This window comes from Hakea prostrata, chromosome 1, assembly GCF_041222555.1.
Source record: "Hakea prostrata isolate BN-2017 chromosome 1, UWA_Hpros_2, whole genome shotgun sequence".
Taxonomy (NCBI): Eukaryota; Viridiplantae; Streptophyta; class Magnoliopsida; order Proteales; family Proteaceae; genus Hakea; species Hakea prostrata.
In genome coordinates this window covers 10101938-10129167 of record NC_142600.1, presented here as the reverse complement: position 1 = coordinate 10129167, position 27230 = coordinate 10101938, and the positions used below count along the sequence as shown (strand labels likewise).

The 27230-nt window shown below is 37.2% G+C and overlaps 2 protein-coding genes across 3 annotated transcripts; one reads left to right on the top strand and one right to left on the bottom strand.

The window, feature by feature from the left end:
• Positions 1-935: 935 nt before the first annotated feature.
• Positions 936-23574, top strand: SOL1 (carboxypeptidase D). Of its 2 annotated transcripts, none has more exons than XM_089162052.1 (15): positions 936-1118; positions 1360-1426; positions 1568-1663; positions 2412-2442; positions 2538-2594; positions 5828-5923; positions 7101-7223; positions 7382-7486; positions 11114-11160; positions 16250-16375; positions 16575-16677; positions 17893-17955; positions 20505-20588; positions 21302-21365; positions 22882-23574. In XM_089162052.1, the coding sequence occupies exons 1-15, from the start codon at positions 1007-1009 to the stop codon at positions 23184-23186; spliced, it is 1479 nt and encodes a 492-aa protein (XP_089018178.1). In that variant the 5' UTR covers positions 936-1006; the 3' UTR covers positions 23187-23574. The 2 variants fall into 2 exon arrangements, with proteins under 2 accessions (XP_089018178.1, XP_089018171.1); XM_089162045.1 differs by having other exon boundaries at positions 1558-1663.
• A 15-nt stretch (positions 23575-23589) lies between these two features.
• On the bottom strand, positions 23590-26825 carry LOC149027354 (tryptophan aminotransferase-related protein 3-like). The gene is made up of 5 exons (XM_089162061.1): positions 26379-26825; positions 25171-25468; positions 24634-24929; positions 24274-24545; positions 23590-24093 (listed from the first exon to the last, which is right to left on the bottom strand). The coding sequence occupies exons 1-5, from the start codon at positions 26669-26671 to the stop codon at positions 23882-23884; spliced, it is 1371 nt and encodes a 456-aa protein (XP_089018187.1). The 5' UTR covers positions 26672-26825; the 3' UTR covers positions 23590-23881.
• Positions 26826-27230: the final 405 nt, after the last annotated feature.

Here is a 27230-nt window from a genome sequence, read left to right as displayed (position 1 = left end):
TTTTTTTTAATGTATAAGGGATCTATTAAATATTTACATGTACCATCAGAGACCAGTGACCTCTTTACAAAAAAGTAATGATCATTGTCAATTGATCAAACTCTTTAGTTATCACTTGCTTATATTAATATATTGACATCTCATGAACCAGCAGAAGGGACATTTATAGGGTTGAATCAAAATTTCTTTCATTCTTGTCTTTATGAGAAGAAAGAGAAATTAATAAAATCGAATGAATTATGTGTAAATGAAGTATTAAATAGCTCTCATTCAATGAATATATTATTTTACCCAAACAAACATAAAAAATAAAAGCTAGACACACTAGAGCAAATATAGGGAATGTTGAATTAAGATCATCTACTCCAATTGTATCATTTTATAAGTCCCACTTTTTTTTGGTAAATTCATAAGTCACACTTCTCAACTTCATATTTATAGGGGGTGTGAAGGGCTCACAATTCTCTATATCGACCATAGAGGCTCCAAACTCCAAAGATGCCAATTCCATAGATGACATGTTATTATTATTTTTAAAATTATACCAAAAAATATATTTTAAATTTGTTATTATATTATTCATTAATAAGAACTCAATATCTATATATATTTTTTGGGTAAATTAATAAGAATGATTTTATCCGAAGGTTCCATTTTTTTCCCCCGGTAAAAGGTGCCTCGGGTTTTAGCGTATTTTTTGTTTTTTGGGTCAAAGTGCATGTGAAGTAAATAACTCGAGAAAGAAAGGGGTAAACCGGTAAAGAAAACCACCTACTCTTTATTTTTTATTTTTGGTAATAACCTCCTACTCTTTTAGAGTATAGACTTAGTGGCGGTCTGCCGCGTTCAACTGAAATAGGGCTTTTCAAAAAAAGGAAAAAAAGAAAAAAAGAAAAGAAAGAGCTTATACAAAAAGTAATAATAATAAAAAAAGAAACACAACACTGAAATAGGGACCGTCGGAGTCAATAGATCCGCCAAGCTCAATGCCCCTGTCTGGCCATCAATGGATTTCTCCGTATCTTCTTCCGTCTTCATCCTCTTTATGGCCATCTGCTTTTCTTCTTTATCCACCACCGCAACAGCCAGAGGCGGAGAACGTAATTCGAATTTCTCAGGTTTCATCTCTGCTATAACTGTATCGGTTTTTGATTAGTGTTCTTAGAGCTTCACATTTTTTTTCTTCTATTTCACACGGTTTAAGTTTTGTTTACCTTATACTTGTCTATACTCCCTAGAATCATTAATTTGGACGTCGTTTGGTTCGAAGTTGTGCTGATTTGTAATGGTTTTCTGTTGTGCGATTAGCTTTAACTATACGCTGGTTTACTTGTTCTGATTCTTATTGATGTTTATCAGGATGTATGGATCACAGTCTTGCTTATTCTTCTCGGAAGTTGTCTGAAGACAAACAGTCCACAACCGGGTATGTTTACTGGTTATTTTGGAATGTTCTCATTTTCCTTTTCCAAGTAAATTTTCTAAGTCAGCAAAGTTTATATAATTTTGAGGATATAAAATGAAAAATAAACTTGGACAACAATTCAACATTCTTAGTGCTCTGCAGGATTGATGTTGCTCGTGGATATATGACTAACGTTGAACTAGAGAAAGCCGTAAAACAGTTTGGTCAAAGATGTAGTCATATTTCGAGGATCTATAGGTAAGTTCTCATTTGGTTTTCTTTTCCTGAAGGGAGGGTCTCATATGGATAACAAACGCTTGCTTACGCAACAAGGCTCTTTGATAGTTATTTTGCCCCCACCCCTATGAGATAGTTGAATTTATACATTTTTTTGTCTTGGTTTACTAATGGTTGATGCCTACATTGGCTATATATATTGGTATACTAGATTCGTGATGTGTATATGTACATGGAGGGTATGCTCAGTATGGAATCCACCTTTGTTTTAGGGAGAATATCCTGAGAACTTTATGGCAGTGATCTGACAAAGTTCCCTGCTAAGTGTTAGTTTTATAAATTCTCTACAAATGCATCTAAAAAAATATCATTAACTAATTATATTTTGGAAGTTAGTGTATATGTTGTGTATTCAAGCTACGACAGATTTAACAATATGAAACTCTTTAAAGTTTGAAAACCATTTGAAAACCATCTGTTTATTTTAACAGCTCCAACTTATGGTGTTTGGGTTAGTTATGCCATAAAACCATGTGTTGTGCTTCATTTCTCATGCTAGTCTTCATAATGCAACATGGTAAAACTTGAAAAATTTGAAACTCATTTTTTTTTCTTCCGATGAATAAGATCCCCCTACCTTTTTATTTTACAACTGTTTGTTTATTTAGTGTTTCCAACATATGGTGTTTTTGGGTTGGCCATGCCTTAATAACAATACTGACTTGTGCTTTGTTTCTCTCTTTGAGGGGTTATTGCAATCATCAACCAGTATTGGGAAGAGTGTGGAAGGAGTTCCACTGGTAATAATGACATCACACTACTTTCATTCTTTAATCATTCATTAAATGCATAGCATATTTAAATTTTGATTGATGTACTTGTTTTTGGGTCATAGTGGGTGATGGAAATATCTGACAAGCCAGGGCTGGAAGAGGCAGAACCTGCCTTCAAGGTGAGTCTTGTTTATCATTTCCCCCTCTTATTTACTTATTATGAATCAGTTTCTATCGTATTTCTTTCCTGAAATGCTCTTAGTAAACATTTGTCCTTCCTTGTTCTTGATGGGTAAGATAATTGATTGTGTGCTCTTCAGCTCTTAGGTGTAAAACTATAGGAATTGTGTGGCCCAACACATGTCATTGTATTACTATTCACATTCACATTGGACACTTGTAAGGTTATTTTGATTATATGTGGCATTTATTGTTTATGAGATTTATGTGGTTATTTGGTCCATTGGATTGTTTGGATTGTTTTTATGGATGATCATCCGATTTGAACCACTTTGTTGTCCTTGACTTGACCGCACCCATCATAATGTATTGTTGTGTAAATATACATTATTGGACTATGATGGGTTTGAGGGGTGCAAGTTAAAATTGTTCAGACTATGGGTGATATGAGGACTAGTCTCTCTATGGTTAGTACACTTTGAATTTGTGGAGTCCATCCATGTAAAGATTATGTATACGTTGAGTGTTGAACTGTTGATCTTAGTGATTAGTGCTCCATTGCCAGTGACTTGACAATTACGAAAGTGTATGTGTACCTACAGATTGCCTTTTGAAAGGATTTATCGATAAAATGGTTTTGCAAATTTGTTTTTATATGTTAGTAAAAACCTATCTATTTTCTTCTCTATTTTCTGCAGAACCAATTTTGTTTTGTTTTATTTTAATGGTAGTTCTGTAATTTTTGTTTTCTAATTCTTTTGAGGGCTTTTTAGCAATTGTTAAGGTAAGTTTTAAAGGCATTATGGATATGAGCATTAGTGGGCTAGCATCTCACTTATGGTGGACTTTATGGTTGATCATCTTCACCCTAAAGATATAAATATCTCAAAGTCACACAGACAAAGGGATCTTGATCTTTAGAAGCTCAAAATGCCAAGTGATGGTATACCTGTCTAGGTGGGGTGAGCACCCTGATTGCTTGTGCTTTTAGAAAAACTAGCTAAAACATAGAATCAAGATTATTTAATTTATAAAAGAAGAAATTACAAATTGACAATATCATAATAGAATTAACATACCTCTTTGAAGATATATTCCAACATTGTATAAATGATATAAAGAAAAGGAAGATCTTGCACCACTCTTTGAAGATATATTCCAACCTTATAGAAATGATATAAAGAAAAGGAAGATCTTGATCTTTAGAAGCTCAAAATACCAAGCATTGTCCAATGTCTAAGCATTGGACAATCGATAAAACATACAAAACACATATATCTAAATGTTCAAACCCATGCTCCCACTCTTTGTAGGCAATACAACAATTTAGAAATCAAATATAGTTTATGATTTCATTAACAATCGAAGTAGAAACAAGATAAATTCAATTTATACAAAAGAATTGATATAAGCAAAAACTTAGGAATATCATGGCTTAAGTCATTCACATAAATATGGCGTAGAGCCAATATTAATTTGGCTTGAGCCAATTAACTTTGATAGCTTGGCTTGACTCAAGCCAAGAAGGTGGCTTGGCAATTAGGAGTCAAGTTTGGTGAATACATAATAAAGAAGTAACCATTCATTTCTCAAGAAAAGGAAGATCTTCATCTCTAAAAGCACAAGCATGATGGCTTTGCATAGATTTCTTTATTTTTATATGAACTGTTCTTGTTTAACTTTGAAAGATTCCTTGTTTTAATCCAAAGTTAAATTGTGTTGTCCTTCGGAATTTGTTTGTTGGTTAAAAGAGAGATCCCAAGAATCATACGTATGGGAGTTTGAAAGAGGAGATTAAAGAATTGTGTTGACTCCATGTTTTGTCATTTAGTGTAATAAATGCTCTATTGGAATTTGAGAATAATTGTTTAATGAAAAGTTTCTTCCTTTCTTGAGAAATGAAATGTTACTTCTCTATTACGTATTCACCAAACTTGACTCTTAATTGCCAAGCCAAACCATCAAAGTTAATTGGCTCAAGCCAAATTAATATTGGCTCTAAGCCGTATTTATGTGAATGACTTAAGCCATGATATTCCTAATTTTTGGCTTATATTAATTCTTTTGTATAAACTGAATTTATCTTGTTTATACTTCAATTGTTAATGAAATCATAAACTATATTTGATTTATAAATTGTTGTATTGCCTACAAAGAGTGGGAGCATGGGTTTGAGCATTTAGATATATGTGTTTTGTATGTTTTATCGATTGTCCAATGCTTAGACATGATGACACCCATCGGTTAATCATATGGATAAGCTAGGATTGTTGATAAGTATATCATTCTTTTATGTCAACGCCCATCGGATAAGACATGAATGAATGATAATTATTTTTTATTTTTCCTTACACCCATCGGCTATAGGAATGTTTAAAAATTTGATTGATGTGGTTATTGATTATCGAATTTTTCCTTACGCCCATCGGATACAGGAAAAGTTTGAGACATCTAAGGACTTGTGATTGCCACATATGTCCAATGTTAGTGTTATAGTTTTGTGCAAGTGGGTCATGGTCTCCTCATTATGTTACATGTTATATAAAGAGATGGCCGGTTCTTCTAGCTCTCTGAATATGTCTGATTATCATAAAAAAATTGCATTTTGACTGGACCCAATTATGATGAGTGGAATATATAAAGTAGAAGTTGAAAATCAAATGAAAACAGATCGGAACTCGTTGAATATCAATAATACTGAGAAATAAGCCTTGATGAAACAATTAGTTCAAAAGAATTGAGAAATGGAGGCATAGAGACAAATAACTGCAAAGAAAACAAAGAATCAATACTAAGTGTAGAAATCCCACCCATTCTCAAGTTAAGGCTTGAACCTGAAGAAAGAAAAACATCTTAAACTCTAGTATTGATTTCTAGTAAGATCGATAGACTTGCACCTGCTTACCAGTGGCCTTTTTTCGCCTTCTGATATTCTTTTGTTCCATTCCAAACACATCAGCAGATTGTGTGCATTTTTCATAGTTACTGATCCTTATCCATAAATGGGATGTGGGCTTGTTTGATTCAAACTAATGATTTATAATTTACTTCAAAAGTTCACCATTTATGGATGCTATTTAGCTGCACCTTCTGTCCATCTTTGGGCTTCAAACAAGCAATGGATAAATGAGTAGTTTCGATGTTCTTCTTCTTTGTAAATGATGAAGTGTTTTAGTCACTTTATCCTTCATGAAATAGTGTCAAACATAAATTAGTTTCCCTTATGCTGCAGTTCATAGGAAATGTGCATGGAGATGAACCTGTTGGCCGTGAGCTACTATTACTTCTGGCAAATTGGTTATGTGATAATTTTATGAAGAATCCATTGGTATTATCCTCTCTTTGTCTCATTAATATTGCACCACTACTTTATAATTCTTGCCACTGGGTGGTCCACCTGCTTTTATCATTTCTTTTTAACTTTTGTGTTTGAAGAAAATTAAGAGCTTGTTACCTTTATTCTTATAAGACCGGATAGCATAATGTAAAGAATTGACGTCATATTCTTTTTATTGTTCAGTTGTTTTTCTGTTTTCTTAGTGACTGTTCACTACCTTAAGTACTTGATTTCTGACTTTAATGAAATCATTTTGTCGTTCCGCATTGAAACAATATCACCTAAAGGAAGCCGGTGTTTGCAATAGAAGAGAGAGAAAAATAGACTCACAGTTTGGTATATAATGTAGTGAAAGGAAAGTACAAGAATACCTATAATAGGCCCAGACTACTAAACATTACATAAAAAGGAATCTTGAAATAAGGGAGAGAATAAGACCTCATGATGGATACACGGAAACTCTAGTGAGTCACTTTTCCAAGCCTATTCTGAAATTGAAGTACTCATAAGTACTTATTTCTAGTTCACATGCTACCTATTAGGCCTATAACAAGTTGATTGTGTGCTAGCTGATGTGGTTCGATATCTTCAGCAAGTTATTAAATCTCTATCTTCCAGTGAAGGAGAAACAGGCTTGGACCAATTGGAGCTCTCTATCAATTTGACTTGTGTAATTTACTTTACCGAGAATCTGAGATCCAGTACCTAGGGTTTATAGAAGAAGATGAAAGAGAGTGAATAAAGGAGGAGTATGGGAGGTCATGCTTAACCTCTCCTTAAAGATACTATTCATACTGTATTATGAATTCAAATGCAACTACTTGAATTCCAAGCAAAGACAAAACTAGACAATGATTGTAACACCCATAAATATTTGAGTATTCTCAGTAGGATATTAATCCTGGATGACTTCTTCTTTGTAGGAAAAGTGGTCTCTCTTAGGCATTTTCTTGTTTAAACTCCGTGCGTGTGTGGGTGTCCTCGTTGGTTTGGATACAATTTATTGCTTATTGATTTATTGTGTATAAATGACTACTTCATCCATTTCAAATCAAATCTAATTGTTGTGTACAATTTCAAGTCCTCATATATGTGTGCTTTCGTTCTTTTTCCCCATGTCCTGAAATGCTGAAATACCATCTTTTTGGTTTTGAAATTCTCTCTGTAGGCCACATTGATTATAAAAAATGTTCGTCTCCATATTCTTCCTACAATGAATCCTGATGGCTTTTCACTTAGGAGGCGTGGTAATGCAAATAATGTTGATCTAAATCGAGATTTTCCAGATCAAGTGAGCATTTTTTTTAATGCACTTCCAGTTCTTACCAGAAAATGCTTGATTTAATTTATTTACATTGTACTCGTTGCTGTTAATCTCACTTGGCTCACTTTCTCTGGATTTTTCCTGGGTATTTTTGAATTAAAAATATCAGCTTACATAAAATGCAGTTTTTCCCTTTAAATGACAATCTGGACTCTCGCCAACCTGAGACAAAAGCCATAATGAGTTGGTTGAAAAAGAAGAGTTTTACAGGCTCTGCCAGTTTGCATGGGGTATATTTCTTACATTCTCAACCTTTTAACATTAAGAATATATTTCTTTTATATAATTTTGGTCTCTTACTTGTGTGGCATTTGTTAAGTTCTGTTGGTGTGACATGGAAGATCTCTTATTGAGAACCATTAAGATTTTCTACAACACTATATGGCTGTTTTGCTCCACCTATGTAGACCACTTAAGAAATAAGACAAAATCCTGAAGTTGATTTGTTCAGTTCCTGTAGTCTTATTTGTATTGGGGAGGAAAGAGCATTTTTTTTTCTCTACTCAGACAAGGGAGGGGCAATTTCAATGTCTGGTCAAACCTTATAGTGTGCATAAAATTTGTCAGAATCTTCTTAGTGGAAATTTTCTTTTAGATGACAAGATGAATGAATCTTTTACTGTGTCCGCTTTTATTTATCTACTTGTTCCCTGCTGTGTTTCTCTTGTTCGATCCCTGCTAGAACTGATCATGTTGCTGCTGTTGTTTGGAAGAAGGCCTTCAACTGAGATAACTCCATCTTCAAGCTGTTGTGCTGCTGTTCCCTCATCTGAACAGCTATGAGAGACTGTAGTGAACAGATTGTTATTTGCTGAACCCTTTCCACCCACCATTCAACCACACAAACCCTGCTGGGTTTAGTAGCCTACTGTTACATGTCACATTCCCTTCATTAGTTCCATCTTCTACAGCCTCCATCAAGTGATTTCATCTTGGAACCTATACTTTCTAATCTCAGTCGATGTCATATCTTACATTATCACCATCAGATTTGAACCAATTCTTAGCATAGCATCCATAAGACATCCTTTCCATTCAATCCCAATTTGGGCTCATTCTATTGGGGATTGTGGCTTAGAATAACCTTGCTTCTGATTTGTGAAGCAGGTCATATACTCATATTTAACAGTCTTATGATGGGAATCTTAAAGAATTTCCAGTAGTTTTTCATCTTGATGTAACCCTGGGTTTGGGTTAGACCTTCAGGGTCTTCTTAGATAAGAACCAGCATAAAACTGGGGTTTCTAGGTAGTTCGGTTAGGGTAGAAAAGGGACTGAGCTTGCTGCTTTGAAGCTGCAGATCTAATTCCTAATGGATCTGATCAATGGAGGGTTCTGAACAGCAATAGAGTTAGGGTTCAGATCTCAGAAGGGCTTTTATAGTTGCAGATTTTTTCTGAAACTTTCTGCTGGTCTATGTTCAACCGCGGGTGTGTGCTGGGTGATGTTTCTGCAATGCACAGAACAGGGGAGGGGGCAGGATGCCTTGCGGTTGATGGAGAGGATGAGCAACAGGCTGGAAGCTAGCTGGAACTGAAGGGGAAGTGAGAGAGGGAAGATGCGATGGAGGGGGGTGATCTTCACTTACTTGGGCTGCTGTGATTTGCGTGTGCACTACTGTAGAAGTTGAATGATTGTTGGAAATTTCTGAAGTTTGAGAATTACTCTCCAGCCCAGGGCGTAAGGGTTTCCTTCCCCATGGCCCAAGCCTTTGATTTACTCAAATAATCCAACCTGCTTTATTCATAATCGAAGAGACTATTTATAGCCAAGTTACAAGACATTTCAACTCAACTTGGGACTCCTTATCTTATAGGGATCCAACTACCCCACAACTTGGACTTAAGTTAACAATTACTTACTAAATAAGAACTCAACTAATTTCCCAAAAAAGAATAAAAGGAAAAACGAAAAAAATCAACTCCAAGAGATAAGAGACTAACTTCCAAATAGAAACAAACTCTAAAACATAATTTAAAAATAGATTTGGATTCCTAACAAACCCCTAATTACAATTTGGCCCTGCTGGGCTTGAGTGGGACTGCCACGTTACAAAAATATCCCTGTTATCGAATTATACCTCTAATGCTGCTGGTAGTACCCTAGGCTGCTGGGCTGCATGTCTAGTTATTATAGCAGTCCTCGAAAGTCTTCTTGCTAGGTTTACAATATGAAACTAGAAAATTCAAATTCCTCCAATTACATGAATGGCCTAGGTTCTTCATGTTAAACATGACTTTGAAAACAAACTAGGGTTTCAAGAATTAGATTACCTCTGAATGAGTAATCCCAGCAACCTTAATTCTCTAATAAATGGATCCTATGCCTCTGTACTCTCCACTGCTTGAACAATCTTCATTCCGAAGTCATTGAGCGTCAAGCAGAAATTTCATCAGTGTTCTGACCTCATATAATGTTAAAACTGGCTTCTCTCAAAAAATACCCAATCTCTTAAAAGAAAAGTTCTTCCAAAAAGGCATTAAAAACGACTTAGTTACAGCCATTTGAAGTTTGACTATCAAAACCATGACGGGGTGTTTTAGAATTATTCCACGTAAGTTTCGGGGTTTTTCTCGTAATTACTGAAAATCTCCAACTTGGTGTAGTGGTGCATGCACTTGGCCAATATGATTCTTTTTGATGGAATCTTTTCCACTCAATCCATTACTTCATGCATTTCTTCACCAAATGTGTTGAAACAGAATCTTTGTCTTGGCCATCCATTAAATATCAGATTATGTTCTTCAGACCAATCAGAAGTCTCCAAACAGAATCTTTCCTGTAACCTTCATTTTTCACCCAAATTGACCCAAACAGATCTCATAAGGATCTCTATGACTAGAGCAATTCGAATAAAAACAGTTCTACTGAGAACAAATGACATAATCAATGTAAACTTTGCCAAAACACTGAGCCTCCCTCATTTTGCTCTGTTTTTGCACAACTGTACGAAAAACTCCAGAAGTTCTTCATCTGGTATCAAAATGACACGAAACAAGTTGCATAGAACCACCTCGACGATCTACAATTTCCATGAAGAGTGTTTAACCCAGACCTATCAGTAAAGCTTCCAAATATTACTCTATACACACTACGACTGCTCAAACCTGTGTTTGTCCAACTTTTGATGCATCAATCTTGCACCTGCTGCTTTGGGCCTCTTCCAAACACTATACAAGGACCTAATAAAAGTCCACATGTTCAGGTCACCTTGTAACACTAAAAAATGATTAAACTATCCCTGTCACACTGTAGTTGACTGTTTGACCATTCCAACTCCTCTAATTCATCACAATCCATTGCCACATGAGTGATATGACTATAAATATTGCCAACAATAATGACAAAACTCCATAGTGCTCTCTAAGTGCCCAACAGGGTTTAAGACTGGTGGATCCATCTAGCTGTATTGTGACAACTAGGTTGCTATATACAAAGTTTATTAAGATGAAATTAGACTCTGGATATATCTGCAGACCATTTGTGAAGTCAGGGAACCCATTTAGCTGATGCTTTCACAAAGGGGTCAATTCTCCAGAGTTTTTTTACCTTATTTGGGGAGTTATGCACGTATAATATCTATTCTCTGGTAAAGAAGCATGTTTTGACCTCTCTAGGTCTCATGTTAATATGGGGGTTCTAATGTAATATTGCACATGACTACTTAAATTAATAATTATGGGGTTCCCGGGGGCAATTGATCTCTCCTCAAGTGTTCTTTGTGCAAAACTTAATTTCCTCTATTTTATGTTTTTTCCTTCTTCTCTCTTCTCTTCAACCTCTTTCCCTTCGTCTTGTTTGCTGTTATGGTCCCTCCTAAATGAATTTCTTTTATTATTCTTTTTCATCATTTGCAGGGTGCACTGGTTGTAAATTATCCATGGGATGGATCTGAGGATAAAAGGTAACATTCTCATTTTTGCATTTACCTAGTATATGTTAGTCTTTTATTAAAGACTTCAGTCCTTAAGCTATAATATTAACACATTTCAAGAGCTGAAAGCAGTCAAAGCTCTTTTGTTTTGCCACGTGAGGTTGGTTTGGACATATCATGTTATATTTACTGTGCAAAAGTCTTTGTTTAAGCATCCAATAGTATCTGTCAGTGCTATCATTTCTGAACAACATTCCCCTTTTCTCAGCTTTATATCCAGCGTAGGCTATGTGATTTGATATGCTTCCTATATGTGACCTTGAAAAGGGCTGTAATATAATATCCTTCTTCATGCCAAATCGAAGATGTTTTTTTGATATTATGCAGGAAACACTGTCATTTGACAAAGTGGTTTCTGCAGCATAAGTTTATTCTGGCTCCCCAATGTTTTTTTAATGTCTCTTTGGCAATGTGACCTAAGTAGTAGTTTTCCTTGGCTCACTGCATAATTGGACAATATTCCGAAGGACTTGAAATGATTCTCTTCAATTTTTTTTATCGATGTGTTGAGATTTCAGGTCTAACAATAGACAAGCTTTTGTCATTTCTGATCCTTCTATCAGAGAACACTTCTTTTAATCAATCAAAGCATAATAAAAGAAGAAAAAAATGATGCACATTGTTTGGGATATTGGAGCCATAAAAAGCTGGATTGGTTTGTGTTGGGAAATGCTATATCAGCATTGCCACATCAGCCTCCATTAGTTTTGATGATAACAAACGTGAATTACTAATGGCTATATTGAGTCGTGTTTGTCTAGTTCAATATGAGAGCAAGTGGACCAAATCCAACTCAATGCTAGATGCCTAAGCCCAAGTCAAGGCCAAGACCAAGCCAAGATGGACATGAAGTCTAAGTCAAGATGGACATGAAGTCTAAGTCAAGATGAACATGAAGAATGGAGTACAAGAAGACTTAAGAACATGAATGATCATCAACTCAAGCTCAAGCAAGAAAACTTAACAAATTAGGACTTAAGTCACTTAATGTACATTCATATGTAATTGCACTCAATTATACACATATCATGTCATTAGATTGACCTAGGACATGTTAGGAGAGTGTATGAGGCTTAGGATTGGTTAGAAATACCAAAAACCCAATCAAATCCTTGGATGCACCTAAATGTCAATTCTGTGCCTCGGACGGACATCCGTTTGGTCAGATGGACATCCTTCTGGTGAAAAATATGCAATGACTATATTTTCAGACAGACGTCCGTCTGGATTGAAATTTGGATTAAAATCTATCCGTTTTCTATTCGTTGGGAGTTGGGCTAAGGCACTCAAAGACCATTTATATAAGCCCAATTTACCCTATTTTAGACCTTGAACCTTGCCTTGATCAACTACTCCCCAAGTAATCTCAAGCTCTCAAATTACGAGAAAGCTATTGGGTTTTGCCTCTCACCCTCTCTCCAACCTTGAAGAACATACCAAGGTGTTAAGTAAGCTTCTGGAAGTCAAGCTTGAGGTGATTGAAGGCTTTGGTGGTGCATGCATTTAATATATTGAGCATACAACTCTTATTGCATCACACTCACACAAGAGGTAAAGTGTCACACCTCTTGTTAGGTAACATCCTTCTCTTGTAACTGTTTCAATTATAAGTCTAGGTAGATTAGAATTGGTTTTTAGTGCTCTTTCCCGTTAACAAATATTGTTTGGGTGCTCTTGCCCATGAATAAAGATTGAAGAGGGTGCTCTTGCCCTAGGATAAACAAAGATTGTAAAAGGTACTCTTGCCCTGTTACAAAGATTGTAAGGGTTTGATTCTATACCCATTGTATTGAAAGAGAATCACTAGTGGAAATCTCTCTTGAGGTCAAGAGAGGAGTGGTCGTAGACTTGTAAAGTTGAACCACTATAAATCTTGTGTTGTGGTTATTTGTCATTGTTTAAATTCATTTGAATTCTCAATTTACCTTGTATTTCCAAACAAACCGAAAATTTGGGACAATCCACTAGTTGCAACCGATTCACCTTCCTCTAGGTTGCACCAACAATTGGTATCAAAGCAGGAGTTCAATTTGAGATTGAAATCAATCTCTAAAAGAGAAAAATATCATGGCTTTTCTTTTTGACCAAGTTCCTTCAAGAACCGAAGGACTTAACACTTCTAGACCTCCATACTTTGATGGAGAAGGTTTTGCCTATTGGAAAAATAGGTTTGAAGATTTTGTTTGGGCACATGATTTTGATGTTTCGAACATCATCACATGTGGACCATATGAAGTTCTTAAAGTAGACGAACAAGGCAATAAAATACCCAAACCCAAAGCCAAGTGGACTTCAACCGATAAGGTTAAAATTCAATTAAACCACAAAGCAAAAATGTTTTTGCAATGTGCTTTAAGTGAAAGAGCCTACAATATATGTGGAATTTGTAAGAGTGCTAAGGAAATATTTGATAAGTTGGTCGTCACATATGAAGGGACCGACAACATCAAAAAGATGAACTTAGATGTCTATATGCTTCAATATGAAGAATTCAAAATGTTAGATGATGAGAATATTACTTCCTTATTCACTAGATTTACTAACATTGTTAACAAGTTGTATAGCCTTGGTAAGGAGTTGGCAAATAAGGATGTAACAAGAAGAATTCTAAGGGCCCTTTTGCCCTCATGGAGACCCAAAAAGATCATCATTCAATAAGCAGGAAATTTATAAAAAATCACCCTTGATGAGCTTATGGGATCCTTGCTTGCTCATGAAGCGGAGCTTGAAGAGGACAAGCAAGCAAGTGTGCAACAGGATCGAAGAAAGAATTCCATATCCTTAAAAAGTGCCACCAAGGAAGAAGAAAGTGAAAGTGAAGGAGAAGATTTGGACATTTAGAAGAAGCTTTACCTAATTGCCAAAGAGTTCAAGAGACTTCTCAAAAAGAAAGGAGGAAAGCATCCTCACAAAGGAGAATCCTCAAAAGAACACAAAGGTAAAAATCTTTCTAAGGAAAGAACCTGTGTCTCTAATGTCACTTGTTCTAAGTGTAGGAAATCGGGTCACATCAAATCCGAGTGCTCGAATGAAGAAAAGAAGAAAGCCTATATGGCTGAAATATCCTACATCACCAGTGATGATGAAGAAGAAAAGGAGGAGACCGATGAAGAAAGAATCAACTTGGCTCTAATGGCAAAGTCCAAGGAAGAACAAGAAGACCTTGAGGTAAATTCTTCCTATAGTCGTAATTCCATTAACAATGATAATAAGGGCTTAAATGAAACAAATGACATGAATAGGGACAACTTAATTGGAGTCTTGTCCAAAGTTGTTAAGGACCCTAAAAAAGACTATTAAGGGAAAGTGTGGTGTTATCTTTTCCTTTATGCATTCATGTAGGGGGAGAATGCATATGTGAGGGAGAGAATTGGTTTTTATGCATTAAAATTAAGGGGGAGTATATGTTTGGAGAGTTATTTGAGGGGGAGAATTCCATTCTTTTCTCGTTTTTTGTTAATGACAAAAGGGGAGAGTTATTTGAGGGGAAGCATATCCTTATATTATTTGTTGATGACAAAAAGGGGAGAGAATTGTGTGAATTAGATAATTCATTGGAAAAACATGTGATAACATACATATGAATGAGTAATTATTGTTATTAATGAATATTCATATTTTCCATTATTCATGTGTTTGTCATCATCAAAAAGGGGGAAATTGTTGGGAAATGCCATATCAACATAGCTACATCAGCCTCCATTAGTTTTGATGATAACAAACGTGAATTACTAATGGCTATACTAAGTTGTGTTTGTCTAGTTCAATATGAGAGCAAGTGGACCAAATCCAACTCAATGCCAAATGCCTAAGCCCAAGTCAAGGCCAAGACCAAGTCCAAGTTAAGATGAACATGAAGAATGGAGTACAAGAAGACTTAAGAACATGAATGATCATCAACTTAAGCTCAAGCAAGAAGACTTAGCAAATTAGGACTTAAGTCACTTCATGTACATTCATATGTAATTGCACTCAATTATACACATACCATGTCATTAAACTGACCTAGGACATGTTAGGAGAGTGTATGAGGCTTAGAGTTGGTTAGAAATACCAAAAACCCAATCAAATCCCTGGATGCACCTAAATGTGCATTCTGTGCCTCAGACGGACTTCCGTCTGGTCACATAAGCTCAGACGGATTTCGTCTGATCAGACGGACATCTAGTAAAAAATCTGCAATGCCTATATTTTTCAAACGGCTATATTTTCAGACGGACGTCCGTCTGGATTGAAATTTGGATTAAAATCTATCTGTTTTCTATCCATTGGGGTTTGGGCTAAGGCACTCAAAGGCCATTTATATAAGCCCAATTTACCCCATTTTAGACCTTGAACTTTACCAATTGATCAACTACTCCCCATGTAATCTCAAGCTCTCAAATTACAAGAAAGGTATTGGGTTTTGCCTCTCACCCTCTCTCCAACCTTGAAGAACATACCAAGGTGTTAAGTAAGCTTGTGGAAGTCATGCTTGAGGTGATTGAAGTCTTTGGTAGTGCATGCATTTCATATCTTGAGCATACAACTCTTATTGCATCACATTCACACAAGAGGTAAAGTGTCACACCTTTTGTTAGGTAACATCCTTCTCTTGTAACTGTTTCAATTCTAAGTCTAGATAGATTAGAATTGGTTTTTGGTGCTCTTTCCCGTTAACAAAGATTGTTTGGGTGCTCTTGCACGTGAATAAAGATTGAAGAGGGTAACAAAGATTGTAAAGGGTACTCTTGCCCCATAACAAAGATTGTAAGGGTTTGATTCTCTACCCATTGTATTGAAAGAGAATCACTAGTGGAAATCTCTTTTGAGGCCAAGAAAGGAGTAGACGTAAACTTGTAAAGTCGAATCACTATAAATCTTGTGTTGTGGTTATTTGTCATTGTTTAAATTCATTTGAATTTTCAATTTACCTTGTATTTCCAAACAATTTGAAAATTTGGGACAATCCACTAGTTGCAACTGATTCATCCCCCCTCTAGGTTGCACCAACAGTTTGTTCTTTTTATTTAATGCATTTTCTGCTCCTTCAGAGTTCTAATTCAATGTGCATTTTCAGGAAACAGTACTATGCGTGTCCTGATGACAAAGCATTTCGGTATATGGCAAGTGTGTACAGTCACTCCCACTACAACATGTCACTGAGCAAGGAATTTGAAGGAGGAATAACAAATGGAGCATCTTGGTATGATAAAGACACTAAGTATGCTATTCATTTCACAAAAAGTGCCAGCTGCCTGACTAGAAATTTGCTAATGCATTTCTGTCTGCACAGTTCTATAAACTCCTCTCCCACCCTAACCAACCAAAAGAAATGCACACACAAAAAAAGAATTTCTTATTTCAATGCTCTGGAATTTGGTTTGAGGGAAAACACATTGCAGGTACCCTATATATGGTGGTATGCAAGATTGGAACTATATTCATGCAGGCTGTTTTGAATTGACCTTGGAGATTAGTGATAACAAATGGCCAAATGCAAAAGAGGTTAGCTCTTTTAAGTGTGGTTTTTGCTGTACATTGTTTATGATGTAGATTGATACTTCCTAGAGTACTTGAGTTGGATTCATTGACGATTATTTAGCAGATGACCATGAAACAACAACTCAGCGTTGTCCCAAGCCCAACTAAATAGGTTTGCCTACATGGATCCTTCTGATACTTCCTAGAGTACTTGAGTTAGATTCATTGATGATTATTTAGCAGATGACCATGAAAAAACTGAAACCTTAAAGGAAACAACAACTCAGCGTTGTCCCAAGCCCAACTAAATAGGTTTGGCTACATGGATCCTTCTGATAACAAAATATTAAAAAAAAAAAAAACTGCTAATCAGCATTAAAGAAACTAACTGGTGTCAAAATAGGTCATTCTCCTCCAATCAGTGATATTCAATGTCAAACTTGATCCAAGATCTAAACTATTCATTTCTTCCTGCACCACTTCTCTCAATCAATGGCAGGAACCCGCATGAGACCAGGTTGTTCAACAATCGATCAACAAAAGCAGGCTCTTCAATTGTACAGATGCTTTAAAAAAATCAGTAGCAGATCAAATACCAGAACCAGAAATCCTTCCTTGGATAAGGATAGGCTAATAATCTTGCCTTGGAATAAAAAAAGATGAGCATTAAAAACTAGGAGATACTCTAGAGGCTTCCTAGCAAGGCCACTAGCTGCACATGAGCTGAACCACATTTTCACTCTGTCCTCTTGTATCAACCTTGTTACAGGCTTACAGCCCCTTCTTACAGCCATACTTCAGCCTCCCCCTTCAGCAAAGAACTTGGAAAGCTCTGGCCTCTCCAGTTTCTGCCGACAAGAGGGTGACCAAAAAGGGGACCATCAGGAGGTCCCCCAATAAGGCTGACAGACCCTGTATGCTTTTATTTGTTTGAACTTTTGCTGCTAGAAGCCTAGAGTAAATCTCGAGGGTGTATCGCTTTCAATGCTTAAGTAGCGACTTCTTAGCCTTCTAGTGTCTGGGTTAGAAATCAATGTTTTTGTCCAAAGCTTCGTTCTGTTGAATAACAAGGTTGGGTATAGAACAATATGCTTTGCTCACTCAACTTGTGGTACAAAGCAGTCTTTTGTTTATATTGGTTAATGTTTTGTATTCAAATGTGTATAGCTTATTTCATTGGAACATTCATCCACATATTGCATGGTTTCATTTGTTATCCTTTTTTTTTCAATGTTGCAGCTTCATTCCCTTTGGGAGTTCAACAAGATGAGTATGCTGAATCTCGTTGCAAGTGTTGTTAAGGTGAGGTGTCTTGCGAATTATTTTTGGGCCAGCCATATAGTAGCATCATCTATCACACTTTTCACATTCCCTTCTGAACTGTGATGCATCTTTACTTCCCAACTATTCATTTTCGGAGTCTGATAATTTTGAATCACTTTACTTAAAACAGAGTAATGTAAAATACTAGGTTTTTGAGTCTACACTACCTTTAAAAAATAGGGCCCCTTTCTGTCCATGTTTTTTAATTAAATTGTGTTATTGAGTGACCACGGTAATTCTTGTGACCAGAAATAACACCAAGTTTTTCCATTTTTGATCATCCTAGTTCTCACCAGTTCTCCAGTAGTTTGCACAAGTTTTGACCAGTGTGAGCAGCACATGACATGACATGATAAGTGTTCACGATGACGCAAGTAGGTTTGATCATAACATCTTAATGTCCGGCTTCCTTATTCTAATTCATAGACAATCTGAAAATTGATAGATAATTCTTTTAAGATTATTATAAATAGGGTTTTTACATTTCCCCACTTAAAATAGGCCAAAACTCTAGTTGCCTCCCTTATGTGGCATAAATTACGTCTAACCCACAACTCAACAGATTCAGTTGGTGCTCAGTTAAGCCCCAAATGAAATGATCAAAATGCCCTCCCAATGTTAAATTACTAAGACCTTGTTTCTCATACCATATGTGATCCTTAGGTGGGTGAAGGGATTCCCCTTTCACCCATCTTCTTCCTACACCTTGCCGGAAACCACCTACCACCGCTGCCACCCCCAAGAAACCACCACTATCCCCATTCAATCACTTGACATCTCTCCACTTCTTGCAGACAGATGCACAGTAGACAATGTTCTTCCGGACCGGCTAGCTGTCTTCGCTGGTCTCGACTTGCTGGGTGATTTCCCCAAGAAGCTCAGGAAGCATTTTGGACGAGCAATCCTCCTCTTCAGATGCTACGATTCCTTCCTCGGCTTCCTCATCATCACCTCCTCTGTGCTTGTGTTGGTGGGCTTTGATCCTTTCTGGTTTTAGGGTTCTGAGATCCAGGGAGAAGCTTGTGAGGTCCCTCCCAGATTGAAATACCCTTCTTTAGGACATTAGTGGCTGTTACCTTCTTCCGGCCATAAAATCCTCCTAGATTTTTTTTGATAGAAATAAAATTCTCCTAGGTTGAGGCTATAATGGTGTGGGAGCGATAGAGAGAGGATAAATCTGTTGGATTAATTGAGATTAGAAAAAAGCAATCTCTCTCCTTGTAATTGCAACGCCATTGTCGTCAGTCGTCACCGGGGGGAAGGTGGGGGTAGGGGTGGTTTTTCGAGGGTGGAGGTGGTGGTTTTCTGCTAGGTGTAGAAAGAAGCTGGGTGAAAGTAAAATCCCTTCACCCACCGTATGGTATGAGAAAAAAAGTTACTTTAGTAATTTGACATTGGGAATGTAGTTTGGTCATTCCATATTGGGACTTCACTGGGCACTAACTGAAACTGTCTAAGTTGTGGGTTAGACGTAATTTGCCACATAAGGGAGGCAACAGCAGTTTTGGCCTATTTTAAGCGAGGCAAACATTAAAAAATTCTTATTCATAGCTTTATGATCAATCCTTATCTAACTTGGAATGCTTGAACAAATATGTACGGCAGGTTAACAGCTTCTAACCATAAAACTTAACATGTGACCATCTGAATTCTTATTCATTTCTTTATGATCAATCCTTATCCAACTTGGAATGCTTGAACAAATATGTACGGTTGGTTAACAGCTTCTAACCATAAACTTAACATGTGACCATCTGAATCACTGTTAAACAATATAAGATAGAGACCGAGAGAGAGAGGAAAAGGCGAATTGTCAGGAGGCCAGCAATACTTGACCCTGTAGAAGCGATTGGCAGTGTACATACCATAATCATATGCTAACTGGTCAGCTTCATGGGTCCAATAGAAGCGATGACAATAATGGAATAATAAGGAGAAGCACAAAGGAAGTAGAAAAATAAAATAAGAGAAGGAAAGAAGTAAAGGTGGCGCTCCCCCTCTAAGGGGTCCATAACACAGGCCCTTGTGCTCCAAAAAGAACTCTGGGCATACTTGGATCAAACTCTATTATATGCATATCTTTTCTTACTGCTTCTCCAATGTTCATTTTAGTTATGCGCTTACCCCGTTTAGCTTCATCAAACTGAATTTGGTTGTTCTACCTTACTAGTGCTTCTATGAGCTCTGTTGAATATGACTATGCCACCTCAAGGAGCTATCATGGAGCTTGTCCTAGATTGGTGCAAGTGTGCAACTACCAAATTTGGTTGAATACAATCATTCCTTCTCATAAGTATATTTCCACAATATATTCTGTAACTAATTACAAAAATACCATGTAACTAAAATGCCCGTATGCCACTACATCAGCTAACATTCTGAAATCCTGTTCAAATTGAACATGTTACTTTCTTATGTCAAGTCCTTGTTATTTTTAAAAGGTAATTGTAAATAAATCCTTTGTAGCTTAAAACTGATATCATGTGAGCTACCTTCTCCTGATTCAGTGCATTTATCTGCTTACACAGACAGGAATACATGGGAAGATCTTTTCTTCAGATAATGGACAACCTTTGCCTGCTCATATCGCAATCAAGGGAATAAATTACACGGTGTGTACCTCAACCATTTCATATCATTTGTTTCCTTGAAAGTCGTCCTTGGGATGTGCAGTGAAAAGGTACTAGGATGAGCCACTGTTGGAGGAGTCATTCTTAGTTGGTTTCTACATTTTCCTGCGTGAAGATGATTGAGGCTTGTAAGCTTTGTAGTGATTGAATGTAGCAAAGTTTGCCAGATTATAGGTACCCTAAATCTTTTAAAGTCATCATGAAACTTCAGCATAATTTATCTGTCTGCAAAGAGGGCTTGGTCTTTTAGATGGGCACAGTCCTGTCCACAGGAGCTGACAGTTCTCTTGTATTTCTGTAGCCATTGGAGTTGTTATTCCATACAAAATATTTGGTGCACATTCGAGTTTTTGAGTGTGGTGTGCCTATATACCTTAAATATGTTGAAGGGCCATTATCTACCTATGTAGGGCAACTTTTGGTAGAAGATGTCTTGCAGGCAGAATCACTGAATGCTGTCCCCTGCTTCCTGTGTGCCCCCCACCCTCCCCCTCCCTCAGGGAAAATGTATAATTTTTGGAGCTTTCTAGACAGCTATATCACGTAAATTTTTAGACATAGTCTCAGAATTGGAAGCATTGTTTGACAGGCTTATTAGTCAAACTAACACATCATTCTGATGTATGAGTGTTTATTAACATCTCTAGTAACTGTTTCAAAATCTGTCTTTATACCTTTTAGTTGTAAATTTGCAGGTGAAGGCTGGTGGATCGTTTGGTGATTACCACCGCCTGCTTGCTCCAGGCGAGAGCTATGAAGGTATATATTCTCCTTTAAACAGGATGCAGTTAAGGCATTGGGCTAATTATGGTTACTTATCTTGTTAGAGTCATTAAGAGCAAGTAGGATGTAAGAGTTTGTTTCAGTTATTGAGCCCAAGTAAGTCAAATTTTGATCCAGTTTTATAGTAAGTTTTCATTTCTTCTTTGCAAGTTTTAACTAGATGCCTGTAGTCCATCGCTGAAAAACAGAGATTCTCAGGTGAAATTTTTTTGAGTTGAGAAGTTGATTCCATTGGTTGCCAAGAGCTGTTGTCTCGCTCTTTCCGCCTCTCTTCAGTTGATCTTCTTTCCTTCTCAGATCTGATTTCTTCTATATCCCTTTCCATGGATCATTCCTCTCCCTTGTTTCTCCTTATCTTTATTACTGTTTTTTGCGTCCCTTATTACTGCTAATATTCTATTCTGGGTGGTGCTGCAAGTCTGCTACCAACTGGATCTGGGTCAAATTTTAGCCATTCTTACTATTCCTCCTAAAATTCAGTCACGGTCATACACCATAGGGTGATTTTCGCCCTGGATTTTCATTCCTACCTATTTTACCAGGAGTGCTGCCTTTCCACTGAGACTTTTCCTGTGACAACACCAGGTTCAGTAGCAGAAATTTCTTGTAGTCTTGTATAATTTCGGTATGGTTATTACTTGCAACTAGTAGGGACGTGAGTCTCCAAGTTTCAGCTTGGTTGAATGCTTATGGTTGAGTTTCATCACTTGAAGTCAAGAGACATTGATGCTGGTTACAGTTGTGGAGGTTGAAGAAGACAACCTCAGATCAGATTATGGAGGATTTCTAATTGAGCCATAAGTATAGCTTATGATTGCTTCCAACTCTGTTCCCATACAAAAGATATAAGACTTTTGTGTCCTAACCAAATCCACATCCACCTTCCAGCGTAGGTTTGTACGGTTCTGGTGATTTTGCATATTTGAGTTATCTAATACTTGGGGGCCCGTAGGAACCTAAGCAGGGTTTCTGAGCCCTGGATTTCTGCAAACCCTCTATAAGACTCAACTCAACTTACTCTAGAATGTCTTCTTTTGTGTATTGCCACTTTTTTGTATCACAACCACTGGAATCTCTATTTCTTTTCTTGCGTTGGTTATTTTATTTTATTATTATTTTTTTTTTGGTTTGGGGGGGGGGGGGGTTTCGGCTTTGGATAGGGTGACTAAACTAATATAGCTTAAGAAGAGCAAGGCTTGTAGATGATCTGCTATGAGGCATGTTACTCTATCCCTTGTGACATTTCTCAACGTTGTGTATCACAATGTATAAGCAGCACGGGTCCATGATCAGAGTTTGTTGTTTGATCACATCCAATTGGTATCTGTTTTAATTCATTTAAAATTGATATGAAGTGATGCCGAAACGAAAAAGTACTGTATTAAGAATGTGCACGAAACATGTTGCGTATGTCTCTTTTTGATATTTTGCATTCAAGTGACTCCATTTCTGAATAAAATTGTAGTCTGAATTTAAAAACTATGCCTTGCAGTTGTGGTTACAATGCCGGGTTACAAATCAAAGAGCACACGTATTTTACTGGAAGATGAAGCCATGAGTGTGGATTTTGTTCTGGATCCAGTAGAAGATCCACCGATGCAGCTGCAATCGAGAAGTAATTGTAATGACAACAACCAACTTGGACTGTTGAGGGTTTTTGGAAGGATCCACCTGGAAATTCTTCTTGTTGCTGCTTTTATCTTGGCATTCCTCTGTTTTTTGTTGAAAAGGAAACAAATCTTTAGTATCTTAAAACATAGACAATCAGCAAGTCAAAAGAGACCAGTTTCTGTATGAGTGTAACATCTTATCAGTCAATTTTGTATTTATATCTGTTGTAAGGCTGCTTTTACTTCCAGTTAATGGGGTATGATAATTTTGCTGCTTGTTTTAATTTTCTGTTTTTATGTATGCCCCTTGTAAAGCTCCCTGCATGTTGAGGGGAGAGAAAATTCACTTGTATTTGTGGGAATGAAGTCTCCCTTTGCCTTTCAGGGTTTCTAAGTGATATACCTGCCAGTCTTTCTTAGATGTAAATTCTGTGTACTAATATTTGAAAATAGCACAGAAGTAGAAGTGGGTGCTGCTCAGACTGCCAAAAAATATGTCGTTGCTGATTTGCATTCCAATCCTGCTACTCATCTAATGGCTAAGTATCAATGGCTGATGGGATGAAAACAGAGTTTAGTGATGTGTGCCTGAACCAGCCTTTGGAGGGTGGTCACGTTACACCTATACCCTGGAAGACACTGAGAATCATCAAAGATGTCCAGCGTTCTGTTGCATCCATTGGGAAGAATCAAGTTCATGACCATGCATGAAATTAAGCTCTTTCATTAGCAGATATTTCAATGCATCTAGCTACAAGAAGGTATGATAATTTCAATGCATCTAGCTACAAGAAGGTTTACAATATATCATACATAGATCAAAGGACATGGCTGCTTTAGAGAGAGTATTCTGGTAAAGTGGTAACTGATTGATTTCATTCTTCATATGATTTTGGCACCTTCCTCCTTGGAAACCAATGCATCCATCCGATGCAGCAATAAATTGAAATCATCTTCGCTCTTGATGAGACTTAGACGAACATAGCGGCTTTCAGCATTGAACAAGCTACCAGCTCTGCCAATGATACCTGCATTTCCGAGAACAGCAAGGCAATCTAGGTCTTCCTTCCTCTCGCATTTCAACCATGCATAAGCTGTCAAATGAAGAACCAAATTGTAATTCTAAACTTTATTCTGTGTTTACTTCCATGAAGAACCAATACAGCAAATTAGTACTAGTGGTAAACAGTGGAGATTCAGAGGACATTAACAACTAAGACAATAAAAGGGCCTAGGTAAGTTCGCATTGGCACGGTTGAGGGTGAAAGAATTACCTGGAGAAGGGCCAGTGACTCGTTGAAGATAACTGCAATATTGAGGTTCAAGCTTCTGAATCGAGAAGCGAGTTGATGCTGATAAGATCTTATTCAGTCTTTCCCATCTCGTCCTCATTGTTTGGTATCCAAATTCGAAGATTCCTTCTTTTAGCACTACTTTCAGAAGCTTTAAGGCTCTTAGCTGAGTATCGTGAGAAACACCGAGAGTGTTCAGATTTAAATATGTTAAGATCCTCTGATAAACAGCTTCATCTTTTATCAGTGCCCACCTACAGATCAAATTGATTCCCCATGTGATACTGATATACTAATAGCAGTGATAGCAGAAAGAGTTGAACTGTGAGTGGAGAGAACTACCCGAATCTGCTGCCTGCATGTCCAGTGATCTTAGATATGGTGAAGATCATGAGGTTTTCATCTACAGGAGCTGAGATTGCAGTAAAATGAGGCCAATAGTATGCATGATCATGAATTGTCTTGACAGATGGACCTTCAAGAACCGGCTTCATAAGTTGGCCATCAGGATTGTTAGGGGAAGTTACAAATTCAATTATATCCCTGGATGAATATGATGATGAGTTCTTCCAAAGAGAAGTGTCTCCTTCAAATTTGAAGTCCATAGAATTGAAAAGATCTGTTTGTAATTCATATACCTGCAACAGATACATTTAATGAACCAGTAAGTTGTAACCAGTAGAGGTACGTGTGTGCTGCCAAGGAATTTAAGCCAGAATAATTCATTAGAACTAAGGCTGTGATTCCTATGTTGATGTATGAGCTGGACGGTCTGGGTATTCCAAACTAGATACTCAGGGTTTAATGTTTTAAGCAAGTTTGTGCTTAAATCGGAACCCTGATATCGTATGCTTTCTAGATTAATGGGGCAGGACAAACCGGATAGAAGGGGGTGGTTGCGACGACATGTGCAGGAGAGGATGAACCCTGTTGGGAGAGGGCATGAATTGCTGCATGGAGGAGTTGTGTAGAACCAGTACCAAAAACTATGAACCTTCCTTCAGTTACTGCATTTCCAACCATTGCATGTAGTTGCAAAATAACCTTAGTAAGCTCTAGTGAGATGGAGGAACCAGTGTCATCCATTCTGTAACTCATCCTATGCCATCCAGCCATTACAACTGCGCTACTCTTTGCATGCTGCATCCAAAATGGCTCTAAGAAGAGGGGATCCCCACTGCACAATCGAAACACCTAAGTTAAGATTCTTATGATTTCCTAATAGGAAATGATGATGAAGCTTAATATTCAAAATGGCAAATTCGATTCATACAAGAGTTTCGGGGTAGTTTTCTTATACAACCTTACAACAACTTTTAAAAATCCACGTGATTCTTGGAAGAAAAAAACATAAAAAATAAAAAATCTTCTGCTGTGTGCAGAATGGTGTACCTATATACCAAATAGAACGTTGAGATTAAATGCTTGATTTTAAACTGAAGTCATCCATTTGTTAGATAGATGTACTACTCTGCACATAAATGTTGACAACAATGGATTTTTTCCGCACATCTTGGGCCATAGGTCTCAGACTGTTAGGCTCACCATGGCAGGTAAGGTCTCAAGTCTCATTATTATTTTTAATTTATTTGTTTTAAAAAGAATGACAAAAGAAGTTTTATCCATTATTATTTGATCAATATTTTCCTTTCGAGTTCAGATACACTGTCCTAATAAGTAGAGGCTTGTGCTTCTCTCATATTTTCTTCACCAGATAATAGGGTAAGGTTCATGTAAGGTCCATTGGGGTCTCATCTGATTCCATATCTTCTCTACTCGGGTAGGACATGCTCCCATCCTCCCACACTTACATACGGTCTACCCATGGTGCACAGACAAGCGCTGTGTCAGGCCTTATGTGAGTGTGGTATGATGGAAGGATTGTCCATTTGGTTGGAGAGGATCTCCACTTGTCACACCTTTCATTTTTTCATCATACAATAATGTGACTCCGTGAGGGCTCAATCGTGCAATGGAGAAGTTTGAGAAGAGCACATACTTTTACGAGACTATTTATTCCTTTCCAATGATCTTATCTATGGGAAGAGAAGGAAGAGAATAATTAAAAGTAAACGAAAGGAAATAACCTATCGACGTTTGCCGGACAGCCAGGTAAGAACTGGGAGCAAGAGGGTCCTCCATAGCATGAATTGCAGTCGCATGTAGGTTTTCCTTCTACTACCAACCCATCCAAGAAGGCCCTGCCATGGCCGGAGCATGAGAGAGCTGCAACAGCTTCAGCTTCCGCCGCTGCCTCACTACTCCATGTTAACTCCGGCGAACATCGAAGACAGATATTATTAAGAACAAAGAATAGATTAAGAATAACAGACAAAGCTAGGCAAACTAGCAACTTTGTTCCATTGATCTTGGCCATCATCTTGCTTCTCTCTCTTTCTCAAGATTGATGCATAGCCACTGAAGCAGAGACCCTTATATAACAAAGCCGAAACAGATTCCTAGTTTCCTTATTCTCTCCCTCATACCTTGGGCTGCCCACCTAGTCTTTTGAAGATTCCAAGTCGTTTTGGGTTGTTGGATAAAGTTTCAAAGAGATGATGTTGATTTTTGAGACTTTTAGTGAAGTTACCAGTCACTTTTCCAACAAGTTGTATGGAACAAGGAATCTCCCAGAGCCAATCCACTGTGGACTTGTTGAAAGCCTTCCCAGAGATTCCGTACATAAATGGGAATAAAATGGTTTGTTTTCTAACACAGAAAAAGAAAGAATGAAATTTAATGCATTTGCATCGCTTTAGCCATTTCTGATGGGTTAGGTGTGGTTGACAGGAGATTACCTTTGTCATTGCTTCAATAGGGATTTTTATTTGCAGCAGCCGATGCTGATTGTGCTAAAGGTTCAGATCATGCCATGTCATCATAATATGATCTAATAGTTGAGAATCAAACAATAGGTATATATTTATAAATAAATAAAT

What these genes read in the sequence shown, in the direction of transcription:
- SOL1 (XM_089162045.1), top strand. Translation starts at nt 987, where the DNA reads ATGCCCCTGTCTGGCCATCAATGGATTTCTCCGTATCTTCTTCCGTCT. An exon ending in ACGTAATTCGAATTTCTCAG is followed by an intron (nt 1,119 to 1,359) that starts GTTTCATCTCTG and finishes GATGTTTATCAG; the next exon opens with GATGTATGGATCACAGTCTT. An exon ending in GTGTGGAAGGAGTTCCACTG is followed by an intron (nt 2,443 to 2,537) that starts GTAATAATGACA and finishes TTTGGGTCATAG; the next exon opens with TGGGTGATGGAAATATCTGA.
- LOC149027354 (XM_089162061.1), bottom strand. Translation starts at nt 26,671, where the DNA reads ATGATGGCCAAGATCAATGGAACAAAGTTGCTAGTTTGCCTAGCTTTG. An exon ending in CAACCACCCCCTTCTATCCG is followed by an intron (nt 24,930 to 25,170) that starts GTTTGTCCTGCC and finishes TATCTGTTGCAG; the next exon opens with GTATATGAATTACAAACAGA. An exon ending in AGTCACTGGCCCTTCTCCAG is followed by an intron (nt 24,094 to 24,273) that starts GTAATTCTTTCA and finishes TTCATTTGACAG; the next exon opens with CTTATGCATGGTTGAAATGC.